The sequence below is a fragment of the Gorilla gorilla genome, chromosome 18 (assembly GCF_029281585.2).
Source record: "Gorilla gorilla gorilla isolate KB3781 chromosome 18, NHGRI_mGorGor1-v2.1_pri, whole genome shotgun sequence".
Lineage (NCBI taxonomy): Eukaryota > Metazoa > Chordata > Mammalia > Primates > Hominidae > Gorilla > Gorilla gorilla.
The window spans coordinates 16,075,167-16,102,957 of record NC_073242.2 but is presented as its reverse complement, the minus strand read 5'-3'; the positions used below and the strand labels follow the sequence as shown (position 1 = coordinate 16,102,957).

Below are 27,791 nucleotides of genomic sequence, written 5' to 3'. Positions count from 1 at the left end.
GCAATCCACCCACCTCAGCCTCCCAAAGTCCTGGGATTACAGGCATCAGCCACTGCACCCAGCCTCAACTACTTCTGATTTAACAAAAAAAAAGTTTTTATATAGAAAGAGTTCCACTATGTTGCCTAGGCTGGTTTTGAACTCTTCAGCTCAAGCAGTCCTCCTGTCTCAGCCTCTCAAAGTGCTGGGATTACAGGCATGAGCCACCTCGTCTAGCCAATACTGCTAATTCTAATAGTCACAACGTCACCAGTTTTTCACTGGGCACCTTCATACTCTGTGGTTCCTAATGTAAGCCAATGACATCACTCAGGCATGAGCCACCATGCCCAGCTGGCTGATACTACCTATTCTAATGGTTATGACCCTACTGGCTTTTCACTAGGCTCCTTCATACTCTGCAGTCCCTAATGCAAGCCAACAGTTTCAATGGGGCATGAGTCACTGCACCCAGACACTACTACTCATTCTAATGGTCACCACCTCGCCGGCTCTTCCCTGAGCACCTTTGTACACCACAGTCCCTAGTGCAAGCCAACAATTTCAATCAGGGGACAGGAAAGCTTGAGGGAACAATGGCAGTGCTAGAACGTTCTATCTGCACATGTACTTGGTGCATGGTTTTAGGTGTGGCAGAAATGGTGTGCTCCCCAAATACAGACATTCCTTACTGCCCAGACTCACCCAGTTCGAAGTTAGAAACCAAACACACTAGTCTGACTACTCTGCTATCCAAAACTCCAGAACCACATCAGTTAGGAAAGGGAGAAATCCTTCTCTTCCACAGGCACCGCTCCATTTCCCAGCTCCCACAGTGGTTGGGTTGGGGCCATGTGACTCATTTTGGCCAATGGGCTGTGAGTGGGATTAACTGCCTCAGTTCTGGTTTCAGACACAGAAGAGTGGGTGAGAGTCGTCCACTCTCCCTTCTCCCACTGTGGGGACCTGGAGGCCAACCCTTGGGAGGCCATGTCACAAAACCAGGACAGCCTGGATCACTTGTCACAGGGAAGTCACCTACCCTAGAGAGGCAGCTGACCCTCACCAAGAACTGCGTGAGCAAGAAATAAAGCCTTGCGATCATTTCCCAAGATTTTACGGCGAATTTGTTACTGCAGCGCAGCCTCGCCTCTCTGGACTAACAAAAAGGGATTTTCAGGCCAGGTGCCTGAACCCCAGCACTTTGGGAGGCTCAGGCAGGAGGATCCCCTGAGCCCAGGAGTTTAAGAACAACCTGGGTAACATAGCAAGACCCTGACTCTATAAAAATTTTAAAAAATTAGCTGGGCACATGCCTATAGTCCCAGCTACCCAGGAGGCTGAGGCAGGAAGATTGCGTAAGCCCAGGAGTTTGAGGCTGCAGTGAGCTATGATCGTGCCACTGCACACCAGCCTGGGCAACAGAGTGAGACCCTGCCTCTAGCACAAAAAAAAAAAAAAAAAAAAAAATGGCAGGGGGAGGGCAGGATTTTCAAGGATCGTTCTGGCCACATGTGATTTCTGCCTCGCCTGTGTCTTAGAACCTGACCGAGGCTACGAGTACCGCACACATCACTGCTCACAGGTACGATCAGCCTCATTTTACAGACAAAGCAAGTGAGGCACAGAGGCTGAGTGACTTTCCCAGGGTCACAAGAACAGCAAATGGCAAGAGCAGGACTCAAGCCAGGGTCTGTCCGACCCCAAAACCTGGGCTCTGTCCACCTTGTGGCTGTCCCGCCTTCCCACTAAACCCCATCTGACTAGTGATCTCTACAACTTGCCCTTTCTGGCAACAGCTCCCACTTGACTTGTTGTCAAAAGGAAAGAACAGAAACAGGGAGATGCCACATCCTAACCCTGCAGAGGACATGGCTGGAACCCTCGCCGAGTCCCCAAAGGAAAGGGAACCATTCTTTAGAAAGAAATAAAATATATAGATATATATATTTTTTTACTGCAAATGTTCGCATTTCCAGTGTAAGTCATTACAAAAGGATCCCCCAAAACTTGGTTTATCTAATGTGAAAGAATGGTATAACTTACAAAAAATAAATATATGCGTTTTCACCTAAAAGAAAGATGCTCTCTGGGTTTGAAGTCGGCGACGTAATTCTTAGCAAGTCTGAGTCTTGGGGCAGCCGTCAGCTTTGGCTGCTTCCTGGATTTCACTTGGGGCTCTAACCGAGACACCTTAAAGAACAGGTTTTAAAAGATGCTGCTTCTCCGTTTTCTTCCAGGAACACAGAGACCAACACGGTCAAACACAGGGCGAGCTTCTCAGTATTTCCTGGGAATGTTACTTCTCAGCCCAACACTTCTCTTCCCAAGAAGTTCAAGTTTTGAGACTGTTTTTCTCCCCGGAACAGTACTTAAAAAAAAAAAAAAAATCACTGATATTCAAAGATGGGTTCTTTTCATGTCCTGGAAGAGCATCAGTAACTAAATGTCAAGTTCTCCACAATGCTGCCCCCCCTGGGGGGCTAACCGGATGCCAAGGGAGAGAATTAACATCTGAAAACAAGGAAAAGACTCAAGGGGACATTTTTTTGGTACCCACTGGTAATACTTGGGAGGTATTTCGTGTTCTTTACTTTGAAAGCTTCATAACCATGAGCAGGTACCATGAGAGGGAAAGAAAAGAGGCAGTAAGAAAAAAGAACAAAATCAATCAACACTGTAAGCAACCAACACTGCTTTGGGCCAGGCCCCTAACAACGTTTTTCTGCTAGGACTGGCATAGTACCTTCCAGCTGGTTGCTCACTCTCAGTCTCTATTTCTAGTCAAGGTCAAATTCCCATGAGGCCATCTCCTTAATATTTACCCCACATCAATCACGGTGGGAACGGTAATAACAGCATTGATTGTTCTTATAATGTTGAACAAAAGAAAAAAGCAAGGGAAAGCCTGGAGTGGGGGTGGGTGGGGAGGGAAGCCCCAGGTGGAACGTCGGCCCTGAGACAATCCCCTGGCCCTACAGTTCCAGGTCCAGGTTAGCCGTTAGTCCAACCAGGTCCCTTCCAGGAGGACAGGCGTGGGAGTGCAGAGGCTGCCTCTGGCCCGAAACGAGAACTGGTAGAGCTGGCGCTGAGATGCTGGTTCCCAGCTTTTGAGTGCCTGGAAGACCAGATGTTGGTAAGAGGACCATCCAGGGCCCTGGGACACTGCCAAGGGGAGAAAATGATTTTCTCCAGGCCCCTCAACCACAAAACTGCAGCCCCAAGGAAATGAAGCGTTCCTGGTGGACCCAGACAAGGATGTTAGAGGTGATGGGAGCCAGAAGCATCTCAAAGACTTGCAGTCCACAGACTTCGGCTGGAGAGATCCGAGGCAGTAGGCTGAATTTGGTCACTAGGATCTTCTAATACAACCAATTCCTCCAGAAGTCTGGCTGCCAAAACTCCTCCGTGGGAAGCACCAGGAAACCACTTGCATTCCCAGGGGCGTGAGGCTGTGTGTGTGTGTCTCAGGGCACCATGGGCGGGGCGTGCATGTTTTGGGTGGTTTGCATCTCTGTCTCTCCTGTGTCTTCACAGCCAGTTCCAGGCAGGGGACCGGATGGCGGTGGCTGCTGCTTTGAATATGTTTTGGTTATCTGGGTTTGGTTTTTATGTTTTGGTTTCAGTGTGGGAGGCTTGGTTTACCAGGGGTACTGACTCCTCCCTGGGCGCTGGCATGTAGGCCCTGCAGTTCTGACCAGATATGCCAGCTCTGGGGCTCACACCAAGCCGGCGTCTTTGGCCATGCTGTAGAAAAGACCTCTCTGCTGCAGGAGGTCCGATGGGGAGCCGTACTCCTGGATTTCTCCTTTGTCCAAGACGATCACCCTGAGGGAAAGGGGATACAGACATGAGGGGAAGGGGAGGGGTGAACACCTCGTGCCCCTGGGACAACTGACCTGGGCAAGTCACTGCTTCGGGTCAGGCCCCTAACACTTTTTGCTAGGACTGGTGCAGTACCTTCCAGCTGGTTGCTCACCCTCAATCCCTATTTCTAGTTAATGTCAGATTCCCATGAGGCCACCTCCTTAATATCTACCCCACATCAATCATGGTGTGAATGGTATTAACAGTGTTGACTGTTCACATTCACTGTTCCATTACATTCAGAGTAAAATAAAAAGATCTTACCATAGTCTACAATAACAATTGGCAACATTTTTCTGAAAAAGGCCAGACAGTAAATACTTCAGGCTCTGCAGGCCATATGCTTTCTGTTACAACTATGCATCTCTGCTGTATTTATAGTGTGAAAGCTGCCAAAGACAACAGGAAAATGAACAGATGTGGCTGTGTGCCAATAAAACTTTATTCATAAAAACACGCAGGGGTCCAGATCTGTGGCCTGTGGGCCATAGTTGGCTGACCCCTAATATTTTAGGTCCTGTAAGATTTGACGCTGCCCACTTCTGTCTTCATTTCTATGTCCTATATTTCAAAAGCACCAACTCAGCATCTGCCACTTAGTAGGTTGTACTCAGTGAACTAGAAACATCATGTCAGCTGGGTGCAGAGACTCACGCCTGTAATCCCAGCACTTTGGAAGGCTGAGGCAGGAGGATCACTTGAAGCCGCAGTGAGCTGTGATCCCACCACTGCACTCCAGCCTGGGCGACAGGGTGAGACCCTGTCTCAAAAATAAATATATAAAATAAAATAGAAACTCATGTCACTTCCCTGCTTAAAACCTTCCAATGGCTTTATAGGGCTCTTAGAGTAAGTTCCAAGCTTCTCACCGTGGTTACATGGTGCTCTAAGATCCAGCCCCTGCCTACCTTTCTGGCCTCATCTCCTGCCCCTGTCCACTCAATTCCAACCTCCAGGTACATGGCCTCCTCATGCTAGCCTTCAAGTTCATTAAGCGCATTCATTTTTACATTTGACTGTACCGGCTGCCTAGAATGTTCTTCCTTTAGATCCAAGGTTGGCAAACTGTGGCCTGCAGGCCAAATCTGACCCCTTGCCTGTTTTTATGAATAAAGTTTTATTGGAACATAGCCATGCTCATTCATTTGTGCACTATCTATGACTGCTTTCACATGGCAACACTGGAGTCAAGTGGCTGAGAGGCCATGTGGCCCACAAAGCTGAAACTACCCCGGCCCTTAAGAACAAGGTTGCAGATCGCTGTCTCAGATCTTCTCAAGGCTGACTCCTTTTCATTGTTCAGGTCTCAGCTAAAATGTCACCTCTTCAGAGATGACCCACACAAAACTCAAAACCCCCCAAGACCCTGGCACTACGGCCGCATTCTGACTTTTGTGGTCCCTGGCACTGATGCCTACGGAGGTGGCTTTCTCCACACAAAATGCTAGAAATTCTATTTTATGACTGTGTTAGTATAAATAAAATCCAGGTTGGATTATATTCTTTTTTTTTTTTTTTTTTTTTTTGAGATGGAGTCTCACTCTGTTGCCCAGGCTGGACTGAAGTGGCACAATCTCAGCTCACTGCAACCTCCACCTCCCAGGTTCAAGCAGTTCTCCTTCCTCAGCCTCCCAAGTACCTGGGATTACGGGCACGCACCACCACACTTGGCTACTTTTTGTATTTTTAATGGTGACAAGGTCTCACCATTTTGGCCAAGCTGGTCTCAAACTATCGACCTCAGGTGATCTGCCTGCCTCGGCCTCCCAAAGTGCTGGGATTATAGCCGTGAGCCACCGCACCTGGCCTGCTTCTGATTTTTTAAAAAAAATAAAACCTTTTTGTGGGCCCCACACACTGGGCCTGCAGTGTTCAATGGAAACAATGGCCCTGCCCAGCACTCGCTATCCCGTCTCCTTGGTAAGTGTCCTTCCCAGCACCTGCTGCCCTCTGGAATCCTGTTGGTTTATTGCTCTGTATATTTTTTGTCTCTTCCATCTAATAAGCTACTTGGTCCTGGAGGCAGGGACTTTGTCTGACAGCAGCCTACAGAGTCCCCAGTGTCTGGGAACACCGCAGGTGCGCTGACGTGAATGAATGACTAGATGATATTCGAAATACCTGGTACCACTGGGCACAGCGGTTCATGCCTGTAATCCCAGCAATTTGGGAGGCAGAGGCGGGCAGATCGCCTGAGGTCAGGAGTTTGAGACCAGCCTGGACAACATGGCAAAACCCTGTCACTACTAAAAATATAAAAGTTAGATGGGCGTGGTGGCACATTCCTGTAGTTCCAGCTATTCGGAAGGCTGAGGCAGGAGAAATGCTTGAACCCCAGAGGCAGAGGTTGCAGTGAGCCGAGATTGCACCACTGCACTCCAGAGATGGAGTGAGACTCTGTCTCAAAAAAAAAAAAAAAAAAAAGAAATAGCTGGTACCATCCAGGATGAAGAGAGGATCCACCCACTGGGGCTGTCACTAGGGATAAGGACAGTGTTGAATGAATTAATGAATTAATGAATTAATGAGTGAGCCAGCGAGTAAGGCAAACTCCCAAAGCCTAGAGGCCACTGTGCCAGGGGCATCACCTTGTGTAGTCCATGATGGTGTTGAGCCGGTGGGCAATGGTGAGGACGGTGCAGTCCTCGAACTGTGTCCGGATGGTGGACTGGATGAGGTCGTCCGTTTCCAGGTCCACGGCTGCCGTGGCCTCATCCAACACAAGGATCTTCGTCTTCCTCAGCAGGGCCCGGGCTAGGCACACAAGCTGGCGCTGCCCAACACTTGACCGGAAGAAAAAGACCAGGAGATAGTGTTGGGTCAAACCACCCCTGACCCTGAACCTAGGCCCAGGCTGGGAGAAGCGAAAGAAGGTCAAGCTCTGTGTTGCTTGACCAGGAAAGCATGTCCACTCCCAACATCTGTCTGCAGCAGACATCACTAATCAATCAGAGCACATCTCCTATTCAGCAAGATGCAGGTTCAGAATCATCCTCAAAACAGTGGCTCACACCTACAATCTGAGCACTTTGGGAGGCTGAGGTGGGACGATAGCTTGAAGCCAGGAATTTGAGACCAGCCTGGGCAAAAAAGCAAGACCCCCATCTCTCCAAAAACAAAAATAAACAAATTAGCTGGGTGTGGTGGCATGCTCCTGTAGTCCCAGTTACTGGGAGGCTGAGGCAGGATTGCTTGAGTCCAGGAGTTAGAATCCGAGATCAATCCATTGTACTCCAGCCTAGGCAACAGAGTGAGACACTGTCTCTTTAAAAAAAAAAAAAAAAAAAGAGCCGGGCACAGTGGCTCACACCTAGTATCCCACCACCTTGTGAGGCTAAGGCGGGCGGATCACTTGAGGCCAGGAGTTTGAGACTAGCCTGGACGATGTGGTGATACCCCATCTCTACTAAAAATGCAAAAATTAACTGGGCATGGTGACAGGCACCTGTCATCCCAGCTACTTGGGAGGCAGAGGCAGAACAATTGCTTGAGCCTGGGGGTGGAGGTTGCAGATGAGATTGCGCCACTGCAGTCCAGCCTGGGTGATAGAGCGAGACCCTCCGTCTCAACAACAACAAAAAAAGGCCTCATATCCATGCATCCCTATCCAACTGTGGGGCCATGAGAGGTGGCTCTGGAATCAGACATATTCCTTGCTTTGGCCAATGGGACACCGGCAAAAGTAAGGACAGCCAAAAGAATACTGTTAGATGCAATAGGGGCTTGCACGCTCTTGTGCCCCTGCCATCGCCATGACAACATGCCCAAGCTGGTCTGCTGGAGAATGAGGGATGCACGGAACATACCCTTCTTGCCCCACCTGAGGCCAACAGCCAGCTGACCCCGAGATCAGCCAACAGCCAGCTGACTCCCAGACATGCATGTGAGCCCAGCCGAGATCAGCAGAGCCACCTGGCTGACTGCCCTCGTATGGCAGCAATGATCATTGCTTTATGGTTGAACGTGCCTGAGGCTTTATGGTTGGTTGTGATGGAGACGGATAACAGAACCAGAACCAGGCACTAACAAACACCACCAAAGCGGGACCCCAGAGGTTCCGCTGGTGTGCCAGGCATTAATGCTTTAGTTGCTGGGTCATGGACAGAGCTCCAGGATCCTGGTAGAAGGACCAATACAGCTGGGGTAGTGCATGGGGACTTGGGGGCTCAGAGCAGTGCTAGTGACCAACTGGTAGAGAAGACTTTCCATAGCTTAACAACTGACAGCCACTGTCAACTGAATGGAGCTGGTGTGTATAAAAGGAAAAGTACTGGTCATCCTGGTTATTCTACCTAATGGTACAAACAGCCTGGATTAAGACCCATTTTACAGATACAGAAACTGAGGCTCCAAGAGGTGAAGGGACAAATGGTCATCTGGGACTCAAATCTGGACACAGATCTGGACAGAATCTTCAAACACCCCTACCGAGGTGGCGCCTAGGACACCTTATCCGGTGTCTCCTTGTTCACCCCCGCCTACCTGAGGTTCTCCCCGCCTTCCGCACACTCGTGGTCCAGCTTGTTAGGAAGGGCTGACACGAAGTCCTTCAGGTGGGCCAGCTCCAGGGACGTCCAGACTTCTTCGTCCGAGTACTGGCTGAATGGGTCCAGGTTCATGCGGAGGGAACCCGAAAACAAAACAGGGTCCTGTTCAGAGAGAAGAGAGTGGACGGCATGTGACGCCTGTGTCACGCTGACATGGATGGAGGCGACCTAAGGACTTCTGGCCAGGACTGTTGAAGGTGGGGTGTCAGAGCTCCTTGGAATCACTATTTCTGGAGATGTTAATAATGGAGAAAAAGGCCAGGTACGGGTTCACGCCTGTAATCCCAGCACTTTGGCAGGCCGAGGCGAGTGGATCACTTGAGGTCAGGAGTTTGACACCAGCCTGGCCAACATGGCGAAACCCTGTCTCTAGTAAAAATACAAAAATTAGCTGGGCATGGTGGTGCATACCTGTAGTCCCAGCTACTCAGGAGACTGAGGCAGAAGAATCACTTGAACCCGGGAGACGGAAGTTACAGTGAGCCAAGACTGTGCCACTGCACTCCAGAGCAAGACTCTATCTCCAAAAAAAAAAAAAAAAAAAAAAAAAAATTGCCTTAATAACGGAAACAAAAAAAAAGTCTGGAAAGTCTGAGTTTGGCAGAATACAACAGATTTCCTTTCCATACAACTTCCTGGAGCCTTCAATATGCAGGTGGGTTGAGAACCTCCAGAAATGAGACGCAGCACAGGTGATTCCTAACAGTAAAGTCCCGTGGATTCTCCCCTGTCATCCAACCACAGAAGAGAATCTTCTAAGACACTTTAGGGAAGATTACACTAAAAGGCAACATATTAAGGAATCCACCTGCGGGGATTGGTCTAGAAAATCCTTATTTCAGCCAAGCATGTTGGCTCACCCCTGTAATCCCAGCACTATGGGAGGCCGAGGCAGGCAGATCACTCGAGGTCAGGAGTTTGAGACCAGCCTGGGTAACATGGTGAAACCCCGTTTCTACTAAAAATACAAAAACTAGCCACGCGTGGTGGTGCGTGCCTATAATCCCAGCTACTTGGGAAGCTGAGGCAGAAGAATCGCTTGAACCCAGGAGGTGCAGGGTGCAGTAAGCTGAGATCGTGGCACTGCACTGGGTGACAGAGTGAGACTCCGTCTCAGTTAAAAGAAAAAAGAAAGAAAAAGAAAATCCTTATTTCTCACCAACTACTGTGTGTTCTCACTTATAAGTGGGAGCTAAACTCTGGGTACTCATGGTTGTAAAGATGGAAATGATAGACACTGCAGCCTCCATAAGTGGGGACAGATGGAGGAGAGTAATGGTTGAGAAACTCTCTCTCGGGTACTTTGTTCAATAGTTGGGTGATGAGATCCATAGAAGCCGAAGCATCAGCATCACACAATATACCCATGTAACAAGCCTGCAGGTGCACCCCGTGAATCGAAAATTAAAAAGTCTTATTTCTTGTCTAGCTCTTGGAAGGGTTAGAGATGCTCAGTCTGACTCTGGCAGCAGAGAGAGAAGACGGTGTCTTTTTGGATTTTTCTAGATGCTCCAAAACTACCCCTCGCAGGGACAGGAAGTCGGGACTGCTACTCAGTTAATTCCCACGTTGTTAATCATATACTAAGAGGAAATTCAGGGAAGCAGCAGCACAGCCTAACTTCAATAAAAACAAGGAAGGCCAGGCACGGTGGCTCATGCCTGTAATCCCAGCACTTTTGGAGGCCAAGGTGGGTGGATCGTTTGAGCCCAGGAGCTCAAGGGCAGCCTGGGCAACATGGTGGAACCCCATCTCCACAAAAAAGTACAAAACAAATTTAGCTGGGTGTGGTGGCATGTGCCTGTAGTCCCAGCTACTCAGGAGGCTGGGGTGGGGGAATCGCTTGAGCCTGGGAGACGGAGGTTGCAGTGAGCTGAGATTGCGCCAGTGCACTCCACTCTGGGCAACAGAGCGAGACCCCGTTTCAGAAAAAACAAAAAAAGACAAAAAACGATGAAGTAGGGCCAAATGTATGTTTGCCCCAAAAATATACATACACCACTGTCAGTGCAATCATAGCGCTTGCCAGCTCTGGCTCACCCCCGGGCCACACCCAGACCCCACCTGGGGGATGATGGTGATCTTGAAGCGGAGGTCGTGCAGCCCGATCTTGGCGATGTTGATGCCATCGATGATGATCTCTCCTTCGGCAGACTCGTTGATCCGAAATAAGCCCAGGGTCAGGGACGACTTCCCAGCTCCCGTCCGCCCCACGATGCCGACCTGCAGGACAGAAGGGCCCAGGTGTGGTGGGAATGCTGGCATCCGGACTTGTCCCTGCCCCAAAGTGCCCTCATCTCGGCCCCACCTCAGGCATCAGTCATCTGGTCGACCCAACTCCACAGCCCTCTCCCTCGCCCGCTGCCCAGAGACACTCCTTTAAGGGTATTACGGCCGAAGGTCAAGAAGGACTCTCTTCCCTTTGCCAGGCTCCCGAAAGGAATGACTCGGCTTTTTATAAGTTACTAGAGACCTCAAAAGAGATACAGAAGAGGCAGAAGGAATTTCCAACAAAGCCCTATTTGTTTAGACTCAAATAACTATTAAGTAAGCCCTATTTGTTTAGACTCAAGTAACTGTTAAGTAATAATCAGGCATTTCCTCATTTCCCCACTCTGTTGTTCACACCTTTGATGGTGAGTTTCCCATCATGAGTTGTTGAAATATCTGAAAGATTCAGGCAGATCTTCCGGCCCTTTGCTATGACCTGGTCTCCATGCATCCTCTCTTGAAGGAACTAGGTTCTCTAGCTAATGGCCAAAGGATGACGTTCCTGACCTCCAATTCTCCCCTTCCTGCCTGGCTCTTGAGAAGTGGGCTCCCTCTTCCCTCCTACAGGGGTGTCACAGAGCAGCACGCATGCAAAAATTCTCATGATGTGAGATAAGCCATAAAGACTCAACAAGGGCTGGGGGCGGTGGCTCATGCCTGTAGTCCCAGCACTTTGGGAGGCTGAGGCGGGTGGATCACAGAAGGTCAGGAGTTCGAGACCAGCCTGGCCAACATGGTAAAACCCCATCTCTACTAAAAACTACAAAAATTAGCTGGGTGTGGTGGCATGCACCTGTAGTCCCAGATACTCGGAAGACGGAGGCAGGAGAATCACTTGAACCCGGGGGACGGAGGTTGCAGTGAGCCGAAATAGCACCACTGGACTCCAGCCTGGGTGACAGAGTGAGACCGTATCTCAAAACAAAACAAAACAAAGACAAAACAAAGACAGCAAGAACATAACCCACTCTGCTCTTCTCTGTAACTCAGAAATTAGCTGCTGGGAACAGAATGTTCTGAGCTTTGTGGGAGGGACGTAGGAACAGTTCAATAAGTCCATATGTTCAGAGGTGAAAGCAGCCTTGTCCCCCAGCAAATGGCCAGGAAGACTGTCAGACCAATTCCAGAGGATAGTCTAAGGGTATCACTCAGGTCAAGGAACCTCTTCCAAGAACAGCTCGGAACCAAGAGAAGGTTCCAAAATTCTGACAATTTCTCACTTCCCTTGAGCCACCCCCTAGAAGGGATGGTGACACTTTATTCTAGAGATCACAAATTCTAATGTCTTGGAGGGACCAAGTAGGCACTGAATGGGACAGGGAGGGACTGGGGTCAAACAGGAGGCTCACAGGTTGACTAGAAAGAGCCAGGCGGGGGAGGATTGACCTGATGTTGCCAGATGTTCTGATCTTCCAAAAAAAAGCAGAAAATAAATTTTTATATTAAGCCTTCCACATTTTTCAGTATTTGCAACTTATTCAAATTTCTTCCAGGCCAGGTGCAGTGGCTCACACCTGTAATCCCAGCACTTGAGGAGGCTGAGGCGGGTGTGGATCAGTTGAGGTCAGGAGTTCAAGACCACCCTGGCCAACATGGCAAAACCCCATCTCTACTAATAATACAAAAATTAGCTAGGCATGGTGGTGCATGCCTGTAGTCCAGCTACTCAGGAGGCTAAGGCAGGAGAATCACTTGAACCCAGGAGGCAGAAGTTGCAGTGAGCTGAGATTGGGCCCCTGCACTCTGGCCTTGGCAACAAAGTAAGACTCCATCTCCAAAAAAAAAAAAAAAAAAAAAACAACAACCAAAAAACAAAAAAGAAAACTTCTTCCAGAGGCCAGGAATGGTGGCTGATTCCTGTAACCCCAGCACTTTGGGAAGCTGAGGCGGGCAGACCGGTTGAGCTCAACAGTTCCAGATCAGCCTGGGCAACATAGTAAGACCCCCATCTCTGTAAAAAATACAAAAATTAGCCAGGTGTAGTGGCAGACACCTGTAGTCCCAACCATGTGTAGTCCCCCACTTGGGAGGCTGCCGCTACAGTGGGCTGAGATCACACCACTGCACTCTAGCCTGGGTAACAAACAAACAAAAATCTTCCAAAACCTATCTGTGGGGCTCATTTGGTCTTCGGGCTGTCAGTTCACCTAAAATCCTTCACTTCTGCAAGTTGGATGTACTCTGAACAGCTTTTACTGCCACAGTCCACTCCCAGCCCCCGGAAAAGCCACTCAAGCAGAGGGTGGAACCGTGAGTGACTGGGGAGACGCCGCAGCTAGGTTCACCTGCCAGGTGGCACCCTGTGCCCGACTGGGAATGGGTGGGGGAATGGGGCAATGTGTACCCACCTTTTCTCCCCCATTGATCGTGACACTGATGTGCCTGAGAACGAAGTCCAGGTCCTCTCGGTAGCGCAAGCAGTAGTTCCGGAATTCCACTCGGCCCACCTGGGGCCAGCTGCTGGGCGGAGCTGTCTCCTGGATTTGCCAGGGCGCCTTCGATCACAGCGAAGGGAGAGAGTAAGGAATTCCCAGTCCATCCGGTAAAGCTGTGACTCCCCCAACCTCCCCTCTCACTCACTCTGCTGCCCAAGGTGGCCTCCCGGGCCTCAGCACTACGTGGTTGCCCTTCCTGGAATGCTCTTCCCTAAATGAACCCCTCGCATCCTGTGGATCTCTGGTCGATACAGAGCGCTCTCCCAGCCCTGTGTCCCTCTGTCCCCTCCCGCACTGCCTTGTCCTTCAGGGCACTGCCTGTCCCCAGCCCTCTCAGGGCTCGTATGCTTGAGTGTATTCTGTCTCCCACGCCCACTGCACCATCCACTCAATGAGGACAGGCTCTAATTGTTCACTGCTGTGTCCCAGGGCTCAGAGCACATAGGTGTTCAATACACATTTATGAACATAAACAAGAAGAGTGACACAGCTGCTGATATAGAAAGTGAACTAGTGGTAGAAGGCACAGAAACTGAGGGGACATGATCATCACTCAGTAGGTCAGAGATACCTTCTGTAAAGCTGTCATCTCTGTGTAACAGATAATGGCTGACTGGACCATAGTTGTTCATTTTTGTCTGCCAGAATTAAAGTGATGTTCATGTTCACCATTCTTTTAAAATAATTGTACAACTGATTTGTATAGACATTGTTCTTGTTTTTTTTTTGTTTTTGTTTTTGTTTTTTGAGATGGAGTCTCACTCTGTCACCCAGGCTGGAGTGCAATGGCGTGATCTCAGCTCACTGCAACCTCTGCCTCCCAGGTTCAAGCGATTCTCCTGCCTCAGCCTCCTCAGTAGCTAGGATTACAGACACCCGCCACCACACCCAGCTAATTTTTGTATTTTTAGTAGAGATTTGGTTTCACCATGTTGGCCAGGCTGGTCTCTAACTCCTGACCTCATGATCCGCCCACCTCTACCTCCCAAAGTGCTGGGATTACAGGTGTGAGCCACAGACACTGTTCTCAATATGAACATGATAGGTAAACTTATAGTGTTTCTGATAAAATATAAATGTTGCCCCCAGATTCTTTTAACGTCAAGGAAATGAATAACAGCTTGTCAGAGACTTCCTATGGAACAAAGAATTTTTTAGGTAACTATCATTAGGCTGGATAAAGTAATAGATGTATTTCAAAAGAGCAAGTGGAGGTATATCTTATCCATATCTTTAGGCTGATGCAGAATTTTAAGGTTTAGACAACAGTGTGCCATTTTATGCACAGACTGGCTCTAGATATTTGAGGAGTGCAATACAGAGAGTTTAAAAAGTGATTTTGTAAAATCTACACTATGGTCTCTGTTTCTCCAAAGTAAATGTGATTTGTTCCTCACACTGCAGTGAGTAAAAAAGAAACGAGAAAACAATAACATAAATATTGAAGTATGTTTCAGTGTTGGGTGAATTTTGTTTTTAGATGCCAATAAAACTTACTTTTTGATAAAAAAAAATTTTAAATAAATATTTATAAATGGAGTCAATGAAATGAGTGGTCTTCTCTGGACAGACACGACAATAAAAGTGAGTTACCCTGGCTGCCCACCCCGGCAGGAAGGCAAGGATAAAAGCAGCATCTGTATCGCAGTATCTCATCCAATCCTCACAGCAATCCCATGTGGGGGGGTCCTTTCATTATCCCCAGTTTACACACAAGGAGACTGAGACACAGAGAGGGGCGGTAACTTGCCCAGGGACACAGAACCCTCCTTTTGAAAAGTAGTTCAGTTCAGCATTTCCTGAGGCCCACAGCTGGATATGGCCTGGGCCAGGTTCACTGGTTTTAGCCTCAGGGAATGCACCTCCCCGTCCAGGGCACACACAGGTGCTAAACCAGGCTGCAGAGCACATGGCCAAGCTCAGGGGCACTGCAGACAGCACATAACAAGAAAACGCCGGGCAACTTTTAGGCAAGATATACAGCCCTTTTGTGGACGTGATATAAAATAACAGCGCTGCTGGCGCAGTGGCTCACACCTGTAATCCCAGCACTTAGGTAGGTCGAGGCGGGCAGATCACTTGAGGTCAGGTGTTTGAGACCAGCCTGACCAACATGGTGAAACCCTGGCTCTACTAAAAACACAAAATTTAGCTGGGCCTGATGGTGGGAGCCTGTAATCCAGCTACTTGGGAGGCTGTGACACGAGGATCACTAGAATCTGGGAGGCAGAGGTTGCAGTGAGCCAAGATAAAACCACTACACTCCAGCCTGGGTGACACAGAAAGACTCCTCTGTCTCAAAAAAACAAAAACAAAAACAAAAACAAAAACAAAAACAAAAAAACCCCACCACTACCGCCAACAACAAAAAGTATTATTTTTTATTTTGTAGAGACGATGTCTCACCATGTTGCCCAGGATCGTCTCAAACTCCTGGGCTCAAGTGATCCATCTGCCTTGGCCTCCCAAAGTGCTGGGATTACAGGCGTGAGCCACCGCGCCTGGCCAAAAAATAAATGTTATTATTGAGTGCTTACAATGCAACTAATACAAGTTGCTCTGCTCAGCACTTGAGACCCCTGATTTCATCTGAGCCTCACAGCAGCACTTAGAGGCAGTGACTGTTACTATACACGGATGCAAAGGTGCCTCATGGTTAAAGAAAAGGTGTCACAGGATAACAGGTAGATTCCACTTACGTTAAAAGAAAAAGAAACAAGCAAACAAACATGTTGGGGTATGTGGGAATCCACACAGCAAAGTTCTGGGGGAAATTCACCCGAATGCTAATGGGGCCTCTCTCTGGAGAGGAGAGGAACGGGGCGAACAGGAACAAACTGTCTTTCTCCACCATAAACTTCTTTTTTTGTTTTTTTGTTTTTCGAGACAGAGTCTCACTCTGTCACCCAGGCTGCAGTGCAGTGATGTGACTTCAGCTCATTGCAACCTCCACCTCCCGGGTTCCAGCGATCCTCCCACCTCAGCCTCCCAAGTAGCTGGAATTATAGGCACCTGCCACCATGCCCGGCTAATTTTTGTATTTTTAGTAGAGACGGGACTCACCGTTGGCCAGGCTGGTCTCGAACTCCTGGCTTCAAGTGATCCACCCTCCTTGGCCTCTCAAAGTGCTGGGATTGCAGGCGTGGGCCACTGTGTCCAGCCCTGTATTGATTTTTTCTTTTTTAAAACAACAAGCGTATCTCTATTTTATAATTTATGTACATAATTGAAGGGGAGATGCTATAACAACACAGTGAGCAGAATGGAGAGAAGTATGTGGAACTTTCTATCTATATATAAAAATACATGCAAATACAGAATAGTGGTAGGACTAATGAGGACAATTACTTTCTCCTGGGTTTGTCAAACACGATCCTTCTAAAAATATAAAAATCAGTCAAAAGTAAAATGCTTTTAAAAACTGAACTCAGGCCGGGTGTGGTGGCTCACACCTGTGATCCCAGCACTTTGGGAGGCTGAGGTGGGTGGATCACGAGGTCAGGAGTTCGAGACCAGCCGGGCCAACATGGTGAAATCCCTTCTCTACTAAAAACACAAAAATCACCCATAATCCCAGCTACTCAGGAGGCTGGGAATCGCTTGAACCCAGGAGAAGGAGGTTGCAGTGAGCTGAGATCATGCCACTGCACTCCAGGCTGGAGCGAGACTTAAGTCTCAAACAAACAAACAAACAAAAAACTGAATTCAATCTAACTGAACGCTTTAACTGGGTGAACTGCATGGCATGTGAAATTCACATGTCAATGAGGCTATTATAAAAACTAATGAAATAAGTTAGCTGGGGGGGGGTGGTGGGTACTTGTAATCCCAGCTAATTGGGAGGCTGAGGCAGGAGAATCACTTGAACCCAGGAGGTGGAGGTTGCAGTGAGCTGAGATCGTGCCACTGCATTCCAGCCTGGGCAAAAAAAAGCCAAATTCCATCTAAAAAAAAAAAAAAAACCTAATGAAATACCTTATAAATGAATTAAATTCAGTGTCAAGTTGGAAGCTGCTGGTGTAATACACCCTTGGTTCCTCACGGGGGCACTCATGCCATTCTTACAATGCTCACCCGTGACATGGGACCTAGTTCACCCAGTCAGAATGTTAAAGGAGTGGGCCGAGGTCACCTCTGTGAATTCCTCAGGAGGACAGACCTTACAGAGGCCTTGGTCTCAATCCCAAGGGGCATCTCTCCTCAGGAGGCCGGGTAGCATGACACCCATGGCACTGGATAGGGTCTCTGAGGAGGCACAGGCTCAATGCCTAGGTCTGCCATTTACCAGCCATGTGATTGATCTTGGGCAAGTAACTTCAGCTTTTTGTCTCAGTTTCCTCACCTGTAAAATGGGGGTAATAGTAGCATCTAAATTATAGGGCTGGGCTGGGCATGGTGGCTCCCGCTTGTAATCCCAGCACTTTGGGAGGCCAAGGCAGGCAGATCACTAGAGCTCAGGAGATCGAGATGAGTCTGGGCAACATGGCAAAATCCCGTCTCTACTAAAAATACAAAAATCAGTCGGGTGTGATGGCATATGCCCGTGGTCCCAGACACTCAGGAGGCAGAGGTAGGAGAATCACTTGAGCCTGGGAGGCAGTGAATGAGATCGCACTACACTCCAGCCTGGGCAAGAGTGAGACCGTGTCTCAAAAATCAGTCACAGAGCGGGGTAAAGACTGAGTGCATTACTCTGTACTAAACGTTTAAGTCTGGGCCTGACATTCTACAAGGCACTACGTGTGTCCCTGTTATCATTAATGTAGGGTGGGGGTGTCACCAGGCATTACTGTGATTATCTATTATCACTGCTGTTCCTACTCGTGCTGGTGTTCAGGACCTAAGAAGGCAGTTATTAAGGGCAACACAACATCAAACACTGGAGGCACAGGTCCTAGTCCCAGCTGTTCTACCAAGCCACGTGGGACCTTGGATCAGCTGTCCTCCCTCCCCAGGTTCCCTTTTTCTCCATCTATAAAAAGGGGACTGGTGTTCAATAACTGCAGGGTTTCCCAAACTTTGGTCAGTTCCCAGCTACATCATTCGTGTAGTATGCATGTACTCATTCTCTTGTTGTTTCAATATGCTTAATCAAGTCACTTAGACTTAATTTCTCAACTTACTTAAGAGGAAAATTTATTACAATCACAAAGGAAAAGTAGTATTATTTTCCGTAACAGGAGTCCCCTATACAAATACATAACAGGCCAGGCGCAGTGGCTCACGCCTGTAATCCCAGCACTTTGGGAGGCTGAGGCAGGCGGATCACCTGAGGTCAAGAGTTTGAGACCAGACTGGCCAACTTAGTGAAACCCCCATCTCTACTAAAAATACAAAAATTAGCCAGGCACGATGACAGGCACCTGTAATCCCAACTATTTGGGAGGCTGAGGCAGGAGAATTACTTGAACCTGGGAGGAGGAGGTTGCAGTGAGCCGAGATTGTGCCACTGCACTCCAGCCTGGGTGACAGTGAGACTCCATCTCACACACAAAAAAAAACAAATTCATAACAAGTAACAGAACGTTATTTCTGATAGACAGAAGCCGTCCTGCTGAAGACTCCAAGTGTGAGGGCTGCTGTTTATCTGTCTGTTGAAGGGAGATCATCTCAATTGCTAAGGTGTTAAAGACCTGCTAGCCCCAGACTAAGACTTTCTCTGTGATACCGTCAAAAGTTATGAAAGAGAATTAGAGGGGGAAACTTCTTCACAATGTGAATACCTTCTGAATGCCCTGACAGCATCCCACAGTCTCGTATATGGATACCCCAGATCTTGGGTAAAGCCGGTAAACTATTTTCACCCTAAAACCGGGCTCTAAATAAGTGCTGCAAAAAGACTGGACGAGCGTAAGATGCACTTCTACCTGCTGAGGTATCCAGCTCAGAGGCAGAGGTGCACAGGATAGGGGCCAGAGATCTCCTTGGGGTAAAGCTACACCAAAGACCAAGAGGTCCAGCCAGGGGCCCTTGCCTACCTCCTTCTCAGTCTCTGAATACTCCTTGAGCCTCTCCACCGCCACGATGTTGGTTTCCATTTCAGATGACATCCGAACCAGCCAGTTCAAGTACGTGGTGACCTGTGAGTGGAAGAGTCACGTGGCATTTCTAGACTAAGCAGGCGTACTTGACTTTCCTTTTTCTTTTTTTTTTTTTCCACTGAGATAATAGGAAACAACTTATTTTCAACAAGTATGAATTATGGGAGGCTGAGGCGGTCAGATCACCTGAGGTCAGGGGTTTGAGACCAGCCTGGCCGATGTGGCGAAACCCCATCAGTCACTACTAAAAATACAAAAATTAGCCAGGCGTGGTGACGCACACCTGTAAACCCAGCTATTTGGGAGGCTGAGGCAGAAGAATCACTTGAACCCAGGAGGCATAGGTTGCAGTGAGCCGAGATCCCACCACTGCATTCCAGCCTGGGTGACAGAGTGAGATTCTGTCTCCAAAAAAATAAATAAATAAATAAAAATAAAAGGTTATGAATTATGAAACATTCAGGTAAGAAAGGTACCGAAATTAGCAACCCCAGGTATAGCCATCACCCAGGCCTGCCACATTGCCATCTCCTAAGCACACACCACATTTCCAAAATAACTCATGGGCCACATAATAAGAAACTGGAAAATATTTTTAGCCAGGTGACAATATGAAAACACAATGTATCATCATTTGTGAGATGCAGCTAAAGCAGTTCTTAGAGGGAAATTCATAGCTTTAAAAGCATTCCCCTCATACCTGGAAGTATCCTCTTGGGCCATTAAGGAATCTGTGTGACTGATGGGGAAAATCCTGGCCACATGTCAAATCCGTCTCCTGCTCTAGTTGGTCACCAGGCACTGTAGCACTGTACCTGCTCCTCAAACTCCATGCCTCTCAAGTTCCTCTCCCCCATTCCTGTTGGAGCTGGATTCCAAAGCCAAGGACAACTGGCTCCCCCATTAACAGACTTTAATAATCCGGCAATGAGCATCCCCTCTTACCTGCAATGAGTAAGACACTGAGAGGCCCACCAAGCCAGCGCTGAGGCTGTGCCTGGAGATCACCGCAAACAGGGCAGCAAACAGAACGATGCAGTTGCCCACACACTCCAGCCGCACAGCCAGCCACCTGCGCCAAGACACACAGGCAAACAAACAGGCATGGAGTCAGCTCTACAGAGACTTGGCTTACAGCTCTTGGGGGAGGAAGGGGATTCTTTGCTAACTCAAGTAACTCCGCAATAGTTCCAGAGAGAGTCCTTCCTGGCATTGCTTTTTCAAAACATGCACAATGGGCGCGGGGTAGGGAGGGCCGAAAGGCACGAGGCCAGTAAATCCTCATTAATCTGGCAAACCCATGGATTAAAACAGAGCTCTCCAGAGGCAATCTTCCCTGGAATCTGAAGCTTGCCTTTTTAAGAACCAACTTTTTTCTCATTGAAGCCTTTAAAATACATACACATAGGCCGGGCGTAGTGGGTCACTCCTATAATCACACACACACACACACACACACATATAGTGCATTAACAACAACAAAAAGATGTCCTGGAAATTCCTAAATACTAAGAAGACATCAACTATAAGAGACACTAGGGATTTAAAATAACCATAGTTTCTCGGCCTTTTGGCTAAAAACAAGTAGAAAATAACAGTCTCTTGTTACGAGACAGATCTGGGAGGGGAGTGCATAACTAGTACGAGTAAACAACATTGTAACGTTCCCAAACTCAGACTCTTCATTTCAAAGAGTTAAAATATACTATTTTACCCTTTAAAATAGAAACAGAAATCATGTTTTCTGTCATTTTGTTTTTTTGAGATGGGGTCTTACTCTGCCATCCAGGCTGGAGTGTGGATGACATGATCACAGCTCACTGCAGCCTCAACCTTCCAAGTTCCAGTGATCCTCCTGCCTCAGCCTGAGTAGCTGGGACTACAGGCCCATGCCACCACACCTGGCAAATTTTTGGTTTTTTGTTTTGTTTTTAGAGACAGGGTCTCCCTAGAGTGCCCAGGCTGGTCTCAAACTGCTGGGCTCAAGTGACCCTCCTGTCTTGGCCACCCAAAGTGCTGGGATTACAGGTGTCAACCAATGTGCCTGGTCATCTTATTTGTTTAAAGCTAGGTTTAGTATGGTATCATGTACCATCAGAACTATTTTATTTTACTTTTTATTTTATTCTTCTCTTATCTTCTATTATTTCTTCAGATAGAGTTTCGCTCTCATTGCCCAGGCTGGAGTGCAATGGTGCGGTCTTGGCTCACTGCAACCTCTGCCTCTTGGGTTCAGGTGATTCTCCTGCCTCAGCCTCCCAAGTACAGGCACCCACCATCATGCCCAGCTAATTTTTTTGTATTTTTAATATAGATGGGATTTTGCCATGTTGACCAGGCTGGTCTTGAACTCCTGACCTCAGGTGATCCACCCACCTTGGCATCCCAAAGTGCTGGGATTACAGACGTGAGCCACCGCGCCTGGCCATCTTATTTGTTTAAAGCTAGGCTTCGTATGATATCATATATAGCACTAGAACTATTATTTTAATGTTCTAAAATATAAAGCATTCTAGGAAGATGGGGTGTTGAACTTTTCTCCATTGCAGCCCTTATGAACCAAGTGACTGATCCTCACTACTCGGACAGACACAGTCAGATTGTGACAAACTCCCTAAAAATTCTGAAGGGAAGTCAAGGTCTCTAATCATTCAGGGTTGGCCCACCCAGACTTACGCTATGGGATTAGAGTGTGTAAGACGGGCTAATGGTTATGGGACACCTCTGGGGTGCTGTCACTTTTTCAGAAAAGTCTATAAGGATGCAAATGGGTGAGAGGGACACTTCTCTAAATTCAGCAAATAATTAGCAAACTTATGCCTCTTTTGGATTGATGCTATTATCTGTGATCCACAAGATGTCAATCTCCCACCCCCATCTCCTTTTTTTGTTTTTCCAGAGACAGGGTCTCACTCTGTCACCCAGGCTGGAGTGCAGTGGTGTAATCATAGCTCAATGCAACTTTGAACTCCTGGGCTCAAACGATCCTCCAGCCTCAGCCTCTCGAGAAACTAGGACTACAGGCACACACCACCATGACGGGCCACTTTTTTTTTTTTTTTTTTAAGAGAGATGGGGGTCTTGCTATGTTGCCCAGGCTGGCCTGGAATCTCTGGCCTCAATGGATCCTCCTGCCTCAGCCTCCCAAAGTACTGGGATTACAGGTGTGAGCCATGACATCTGGCCCACAAGATGACAATCTCATATGGTTTAGCTTAATATTAGTAAATTGCTTCTGACACACATCACCCAGGGGTGCATGATCACCCCCAGACAGGAACAGCGGTATGAAGATACTCAATAGCAGAGTCGGTCGCTGGCAGTCTTGCATCACTAGGATGACAGTTAACAGGAAGCACTTGCAGGGCTTTCTGACTCCAGAAGAGCTGTGTCCCTGCACTTAAATGCCGCAGGCACTGCATGTCTACAGTGCTGCTGTCTGCTCTTAATGATTCATCTATCTTCCGCGCTCATCAAGCCTCTCCATCCTTTCTGCAAAGGCCGGGGTTTGGCTTTATACCCAGCTCAAGGTGCGAGGAAGAGATCGAGGCAAGGAGACAAGGTGCTAAGGCGGCCTCCTCCACCCCCTCCTGCAGACCCACCATGCCCACCTGTTGGCCACGATGCTGGGGTAATAGGCCTTCTGGTTCTCGTCCACCTTCAGGTCACTCTGGTGGATGAAGCGCTCCTGCTCCTCGAAGGCTCGAATGACGCTGACCCCCAGCAAGGTCTCGCTGAAATGGGAATAGACCGGGGAGCGGCTGACTGACTCGAGGCGCTTCAGCTGCCGGGAGGAAGCCACGTAGAACCTCTGGGGTAGAGAACAGATGCAGGGAGTTGATGAAGGTTCCCTCCTGCCATCCTCCCAGGGCAGGGCTGTGCTGGAGAACGTCTAGACGTAACCGATACCTCCAGGAGGCAAAATGTTAGAGCCGGGCTGCCCTCACAGGGGTGCCCACTCACCTGGTGAACCACAGGAATAGCACCACCAATGACAAGGACAGTGACAATAATAGTTCACGCTTATACAAAGCCCACAGCCCCAGGCATCGTTCTAAGCAGTTTTACAAACATCAGTTCATTCAATCCTCACGAAAAACCTGAGGTGCTCATTCCTATATGTGATGCGTAAACTAAGGCACAAAGAAGCTAGTTAATCTCCTCCCCAAGGTCACATGGCTAGCAAGGGGCAGAACTGGGATTCAAACCCAGGCCATCTGGGCTGCAAAGTGCTATCCTCTACCCTGTACTGCCTCTCTGAAGCCTTTCACCTCTAGGGTTTTCTGGAACCAGCAGTGTGGTTTTCGGCATAGGCTTTGAGGTCAACGAGACCTCAGTTCAAATCCTGACTCAACTACTGACTGGCAATATAAACACGACTAACACTTTACTTCTCTAAGCCTCAGTTTCCTTATCTGTAAAATGGGAACAACAAGGCTTGCTCGGCCGGGTGGGGTGGCTCATGCTTGTAATACCCGCACTTCAGGAGGCAGAGGCGGGAGATCACTTGAGGCCAGGAGTCTGAGACCAGCCCAGGCACATGGCAAAATGCCATCTCTACAAAAATAAAAAATTATTAAGAAAACAAACAAAACAAAACAAGGCTTGCTTCACGGGGTCATTGTGAGGGTGACATGTAAGAGTTACAGTCTTACATGTGATGTGTATTTGCGTGGACACATTATTTCATAAATCATATAGATATGCATGATGTCACTAAGCACAGTGCCTGGTAATACTAGGTTGAACCACAGGAAATGGCTGTTTCTATAGATAAGAAATGAGTATTAGCAGTTTCATATAGTTTGACCTAACAGTAAGCATTCAGTTAGCTGGTGACTATTGTTATCATTAAGTGACAGAATTCCGCCTGTTGATCACATCCCCTCAGGAGTGACTGTGTCCATGCAATGGCCGGTTCCAGCACACTCAGCCCAGCTGAGATGCCCATGAGGATAGGGTCAATCTCGTCACCCCCCTCCGATGGCCTCCCAGTGCTGTTAGAGTTGCCAACCATGCTTCTTCCCTCAACTCATCTTGTCCTGTAACTCTCCCCTTCCTTCCCTGCACATAGGCCGCCTGCCTCCACCACCATGCCCATCCTGTCCAGGCCATTCCTTATCACCCAGCAGATGGGAGCACAGATGTCACTTCCTCGGCAAGCCCTTCCCATCCTCCATGAGCACCTTCTCCGGGCTTCAGTGTCCCAGCTCCCGGGCTACGATGATACGTTTCACAAGCAGCTCCACCCACCCTCGAGGGCAGATGCTTCATCTGCTCTGCCTCCCCCAACCTGGGCATTCAGCCAGTGCCAGGCACCAAGAGCCTCCCGATAAGTCTTGTTAGATTCAGAACAAAAGCCAACCACCTTCTGCAAGCTTTGTGGAGCTGTGGATCAGAGGCTGCACCAGCCATGTGAGGACACTGCGCTCTCCTAGCCTAGGTTTTTCTCATCTATGCAAAAGGAACTGGTGAGCCCAGGGTTCCTGATTCCACAAGGTGCCTACAATTGCTTATCGACAGGAGAGCTGGGAAAACTAACAAAGGGTTGCTAAGAACTCGGCCTCCCTGCATCCTGCCCTGGGCCAGGTGTACTGGGCTGCTTTGAGGCAGAGTCCAACAAAAAGCATCAATAGCAGCAGGTGGCTTTTACAAGGCCTCTGTGGTTGGCAGCTTCTTTCTGGCTGGCGGCACGGGCGTTAATTGCAACCCACAGATGGAGAGTCTTCTGGGGACCCAGAAGCTCTGTAAGTGAACCCAGGCACTGCACAACCCCACGCAGTCTCAGAATAGCTGTTCTGCCAATTCCTGGAATGTGGATCAGATATGATTTCTTCTCCAGCTGTTCCCACCGCCTCCCATGAAATCCAGACCCCTCTGCATGGCTGAAGGCCCAGGTGATCTGCCCCATCTTACCCTGGACCACATCTCCTTCCTCTTCTTACCAGCTTGCTTTCTGAACAATCCAGATGCAAATCGCTCTCAAGTGTGTTACCTGTTCACTTTCCTCCACTCGCCACTGCCTCTGAACCTTACTTACTGGAAAAATCTAACCTGAGATGAATATTTGTTCAGGAATGATCTTATTTTATTTTTTAAGACAGAGTCTCGCTCTGTCACCCTGGCTGGAGTGCAGTGGCACAATCTCGGCTCATTGCAACCTCTGCCTCCCAGGTTCAAGCAATTCTCCTGCCTTAGCCTCCCAAGTAGCTGGAATTGCAGGCGCCCACCACCGTGCCTGGCTAATTTTTGTATTTTTAGTAGAGATGGGGTTTCACCATGTTGGCCAGGCTGGTCTCAAACTCCTGACCTCAAGTGATCCACCTGCCCTGCCGATCTGATGTTTTTTTGAGACAACTCGCCCTGTCACCAAGGCTGAAGTGCAGTGGCACAATGTCAGCTCACTGCAACCTCCGCCTCCGAGGCTCAAGTGACCCTTCCATCTCAGCCTCCCAAGCAGGTGGGACTACAGGTGCACGCCACCACACCCAGCTAATTTTTGTATTTTCTGTAGAGACCAGGTTTTCCCATGTTGCTCACGCTGGTCTCGAACTCCTGGGCCCAAGCAATCCTCCTGTCTAGGCCTCCCAAAGGGCTGGGATTAAAGGCATGAGCCACTGCACCCGACCGAACTTCATATAAATGAAATCTCACAGTACCTACTCGTTTTCGTCTGGCTTCTTTTGATCACTATAACATCTGTGAGATAAACCCAAATTGTTGTGTATTAGCATTTCATTGCTTTTTACTACTCAACCATAAATTATATAATTATATCACAATTTATTTCTCCACGGTCCTGTTAATGGACATTTGAGCTGTTTCCAGTTTGGGCGATTATGAATCAAGATGCTGAGAACATTCTAAGCACTGCCTTTGCTCTTTTTTGTTTTTAAAATATACACTGAGGAATGAGACTGCCTAGTGAGAGGATAAGATAAATATAAACTTAGCCAAAAGCCATTAAAAAATTTACTATTCTATAATCTCAACCCTTAAAAAGACGATGTTTTCATGTATCTGCCTCCCTTCCAGTCCTGCCCACACACATTATGCACTTCATCTCCGTGATAACGACAGTGCACCTAGAACTTGGTCCTTTGCTGAAATCATTTCCTTTGTTGTTGAAAAATAAAAATCCTTGGTGCTCCAACAGCTGCGTCTTCTAATTATCCCTGCTCAAAGCCACATCGCTCCACGGTGTACCCAAGGTCCTGCTATTGGCAGACATTTAAGTTGCCTTCAACACTGCATTTGGCCTGTTTTGTTCTTTTCGGGTCTTTCAGGAAATTTTACAGCTGGCATATGAACACAGATAACATATTTGGTAAATGCAAAAAAAAAAAAAAAAAAACCTGGCACCAAATTCAAGAGGATATAACGAGACTCCAGGAACTGGACCTACTCTCTCTGATTCCATCACTGTTCATTCTCATCAATCATTGGGCCAGTGTGGTGGGGCGCAGGGGCCGCATGATTGAACCAAGGCCCCCTGGACACCACCTGAACAGCTGTGCAGCGTGGTTTGAGATATGGTGAGCCTCATGGTTTCTTACCCTTGTTTTGCTTTGCAGCTGGAATGCTCCCATCTAAACAACCCATCCCTACTGGCAATTGTACTGCGGTTAATCCTGTAGGGGTAACGGCAGTTTTGGAATTGGACAGACTTGAGGTTGCACTCTCAGCTCTCCCACTTAGCAAGATGCTCCACCTGTCAATTGAAAACATGATCTATCCTGCGATATCCTAAGAAACCACATGTGTTCAAAGAACAAAGAACACATAACCGTTTCTGCAGAAGGAATGCAGCAGAGACGACTGACTGCCTACACAATTTCTCCTTTCCCAAAAGAAACTTCTCTATTTGTTTTTAGACAGAGTATCACTCTGTTGCCCAGGCTGGATTGCAGTGATGCAATCGTGGCTCACTGCAACCTCCACCTCCCAGGTTCAAGCAATTCTCCTGTCTCAGCCTTCAGAGTAGCTGGGACTATAGGCACATGCCACCACACCTGGCTAATTTTTGTATTTTTAGTAGAGGCGGGGTTTCACCATATTGGTCAGGCTGCTCTCGAACTCCTGACTTCAGGTGATCCACCCGCCTCGGCCTCCCAAAGGGCTAGGATTACAGGCGTGAGCCACCGTGCCTAGGCCCAACTGAAAGTTTTTGCTGGGAAGTGCAATGTGCCCAGCTGAAACACGGCACTTTCCAAGGTCCCTTGTGAATAGAGGTGGTCCCATGACTAAGTTCTGGACAATTAGATGTACAGGTGTCCCTCTAATCCAAGGTTGCACTTTCCATGGTTATATGGTTTGGCTGTGTCCCCACCCAAATCTCATCTTGAATTGTAGTTCCCTTAATCCCCATGTGTCGTGGGAGGGACCAGGTGGAGATAACTGAATCGTGGGGGCAGTTTCCCCCAACCCTCATGATAGTGAGTTAGTTCTCACAAGATCTGATGGTTTTATAAGGGGGCTCCCCAACTTCGTGGTGCTCTCATTCTTCTTCCTACTGCCATGTGAAGGAGGACATGTTTGCTTCTCCTTCTGCCAGGGCCTCCTCAGCCATGCGGAACTGTGAGTCAATTAAACCTCTTGCCTTAATAAATTACCCAGTATTGGGTATTTCTTCATAGCAGTATGAGGACAAA

General features: G+C 48.2%; 1 protein-coding gene across 9 annotated transcripts in view; it reads right to left on the bottom strand.

Moving 5' to 3' along the window:
* Positions 1 to 1,916: 1,916 nt before the first annotated feature.
* The window catches only part of LOC101130854 (multidrug resistance-associated protein 1), a 190,068-nt gene continuing 164,193 nt past the window's right edge, over positions 1,917 to 27,791 (bottom strand). For all 9 annotated transcript variants that reach the window (XM_055365324.2, XM_063699510.1, XM_055365320.2 and 6 more), the window contains 8 exons: positions 22,752 to 22,951; positions 20,086 to 20,212; positions 19,078 to 19,179; positions 13,013 to 13,159; positions 10,458 to 10,616; positions 8,329 to 8,495; positions 6,435 to 6,629; positions 1,917 to 3,807 (listed from right to left, as the gene is read on the bottom strand). In XM_055365324.2, coding sequence (XP_055221299.2) covers positions 3,699 to 3,807; positions 6,435 to 6,629; positions 8,329 to 8,495; positions 10,458 to 10,616; positions 13,013 to 13,159; positions 19,078 to 19,179; positions 20,086 to 20,212; positions 22,752 to 22,951 — 1,206 coding nt within the window. In that variant the 3' untranslated portion in view covers positions 1,917 to 3,698. The remainder of the gene's footprint in view (positions 3,808 to 6,434; positions 6,630 to 8,328; positions 8,496 to 10,457; positions 10,617 to 13,012; positions 13,160 to 19,077; positions 19,180 to 20,085; positions 20,213 to 22,751; positions 22,952 to 27,791) is intronic.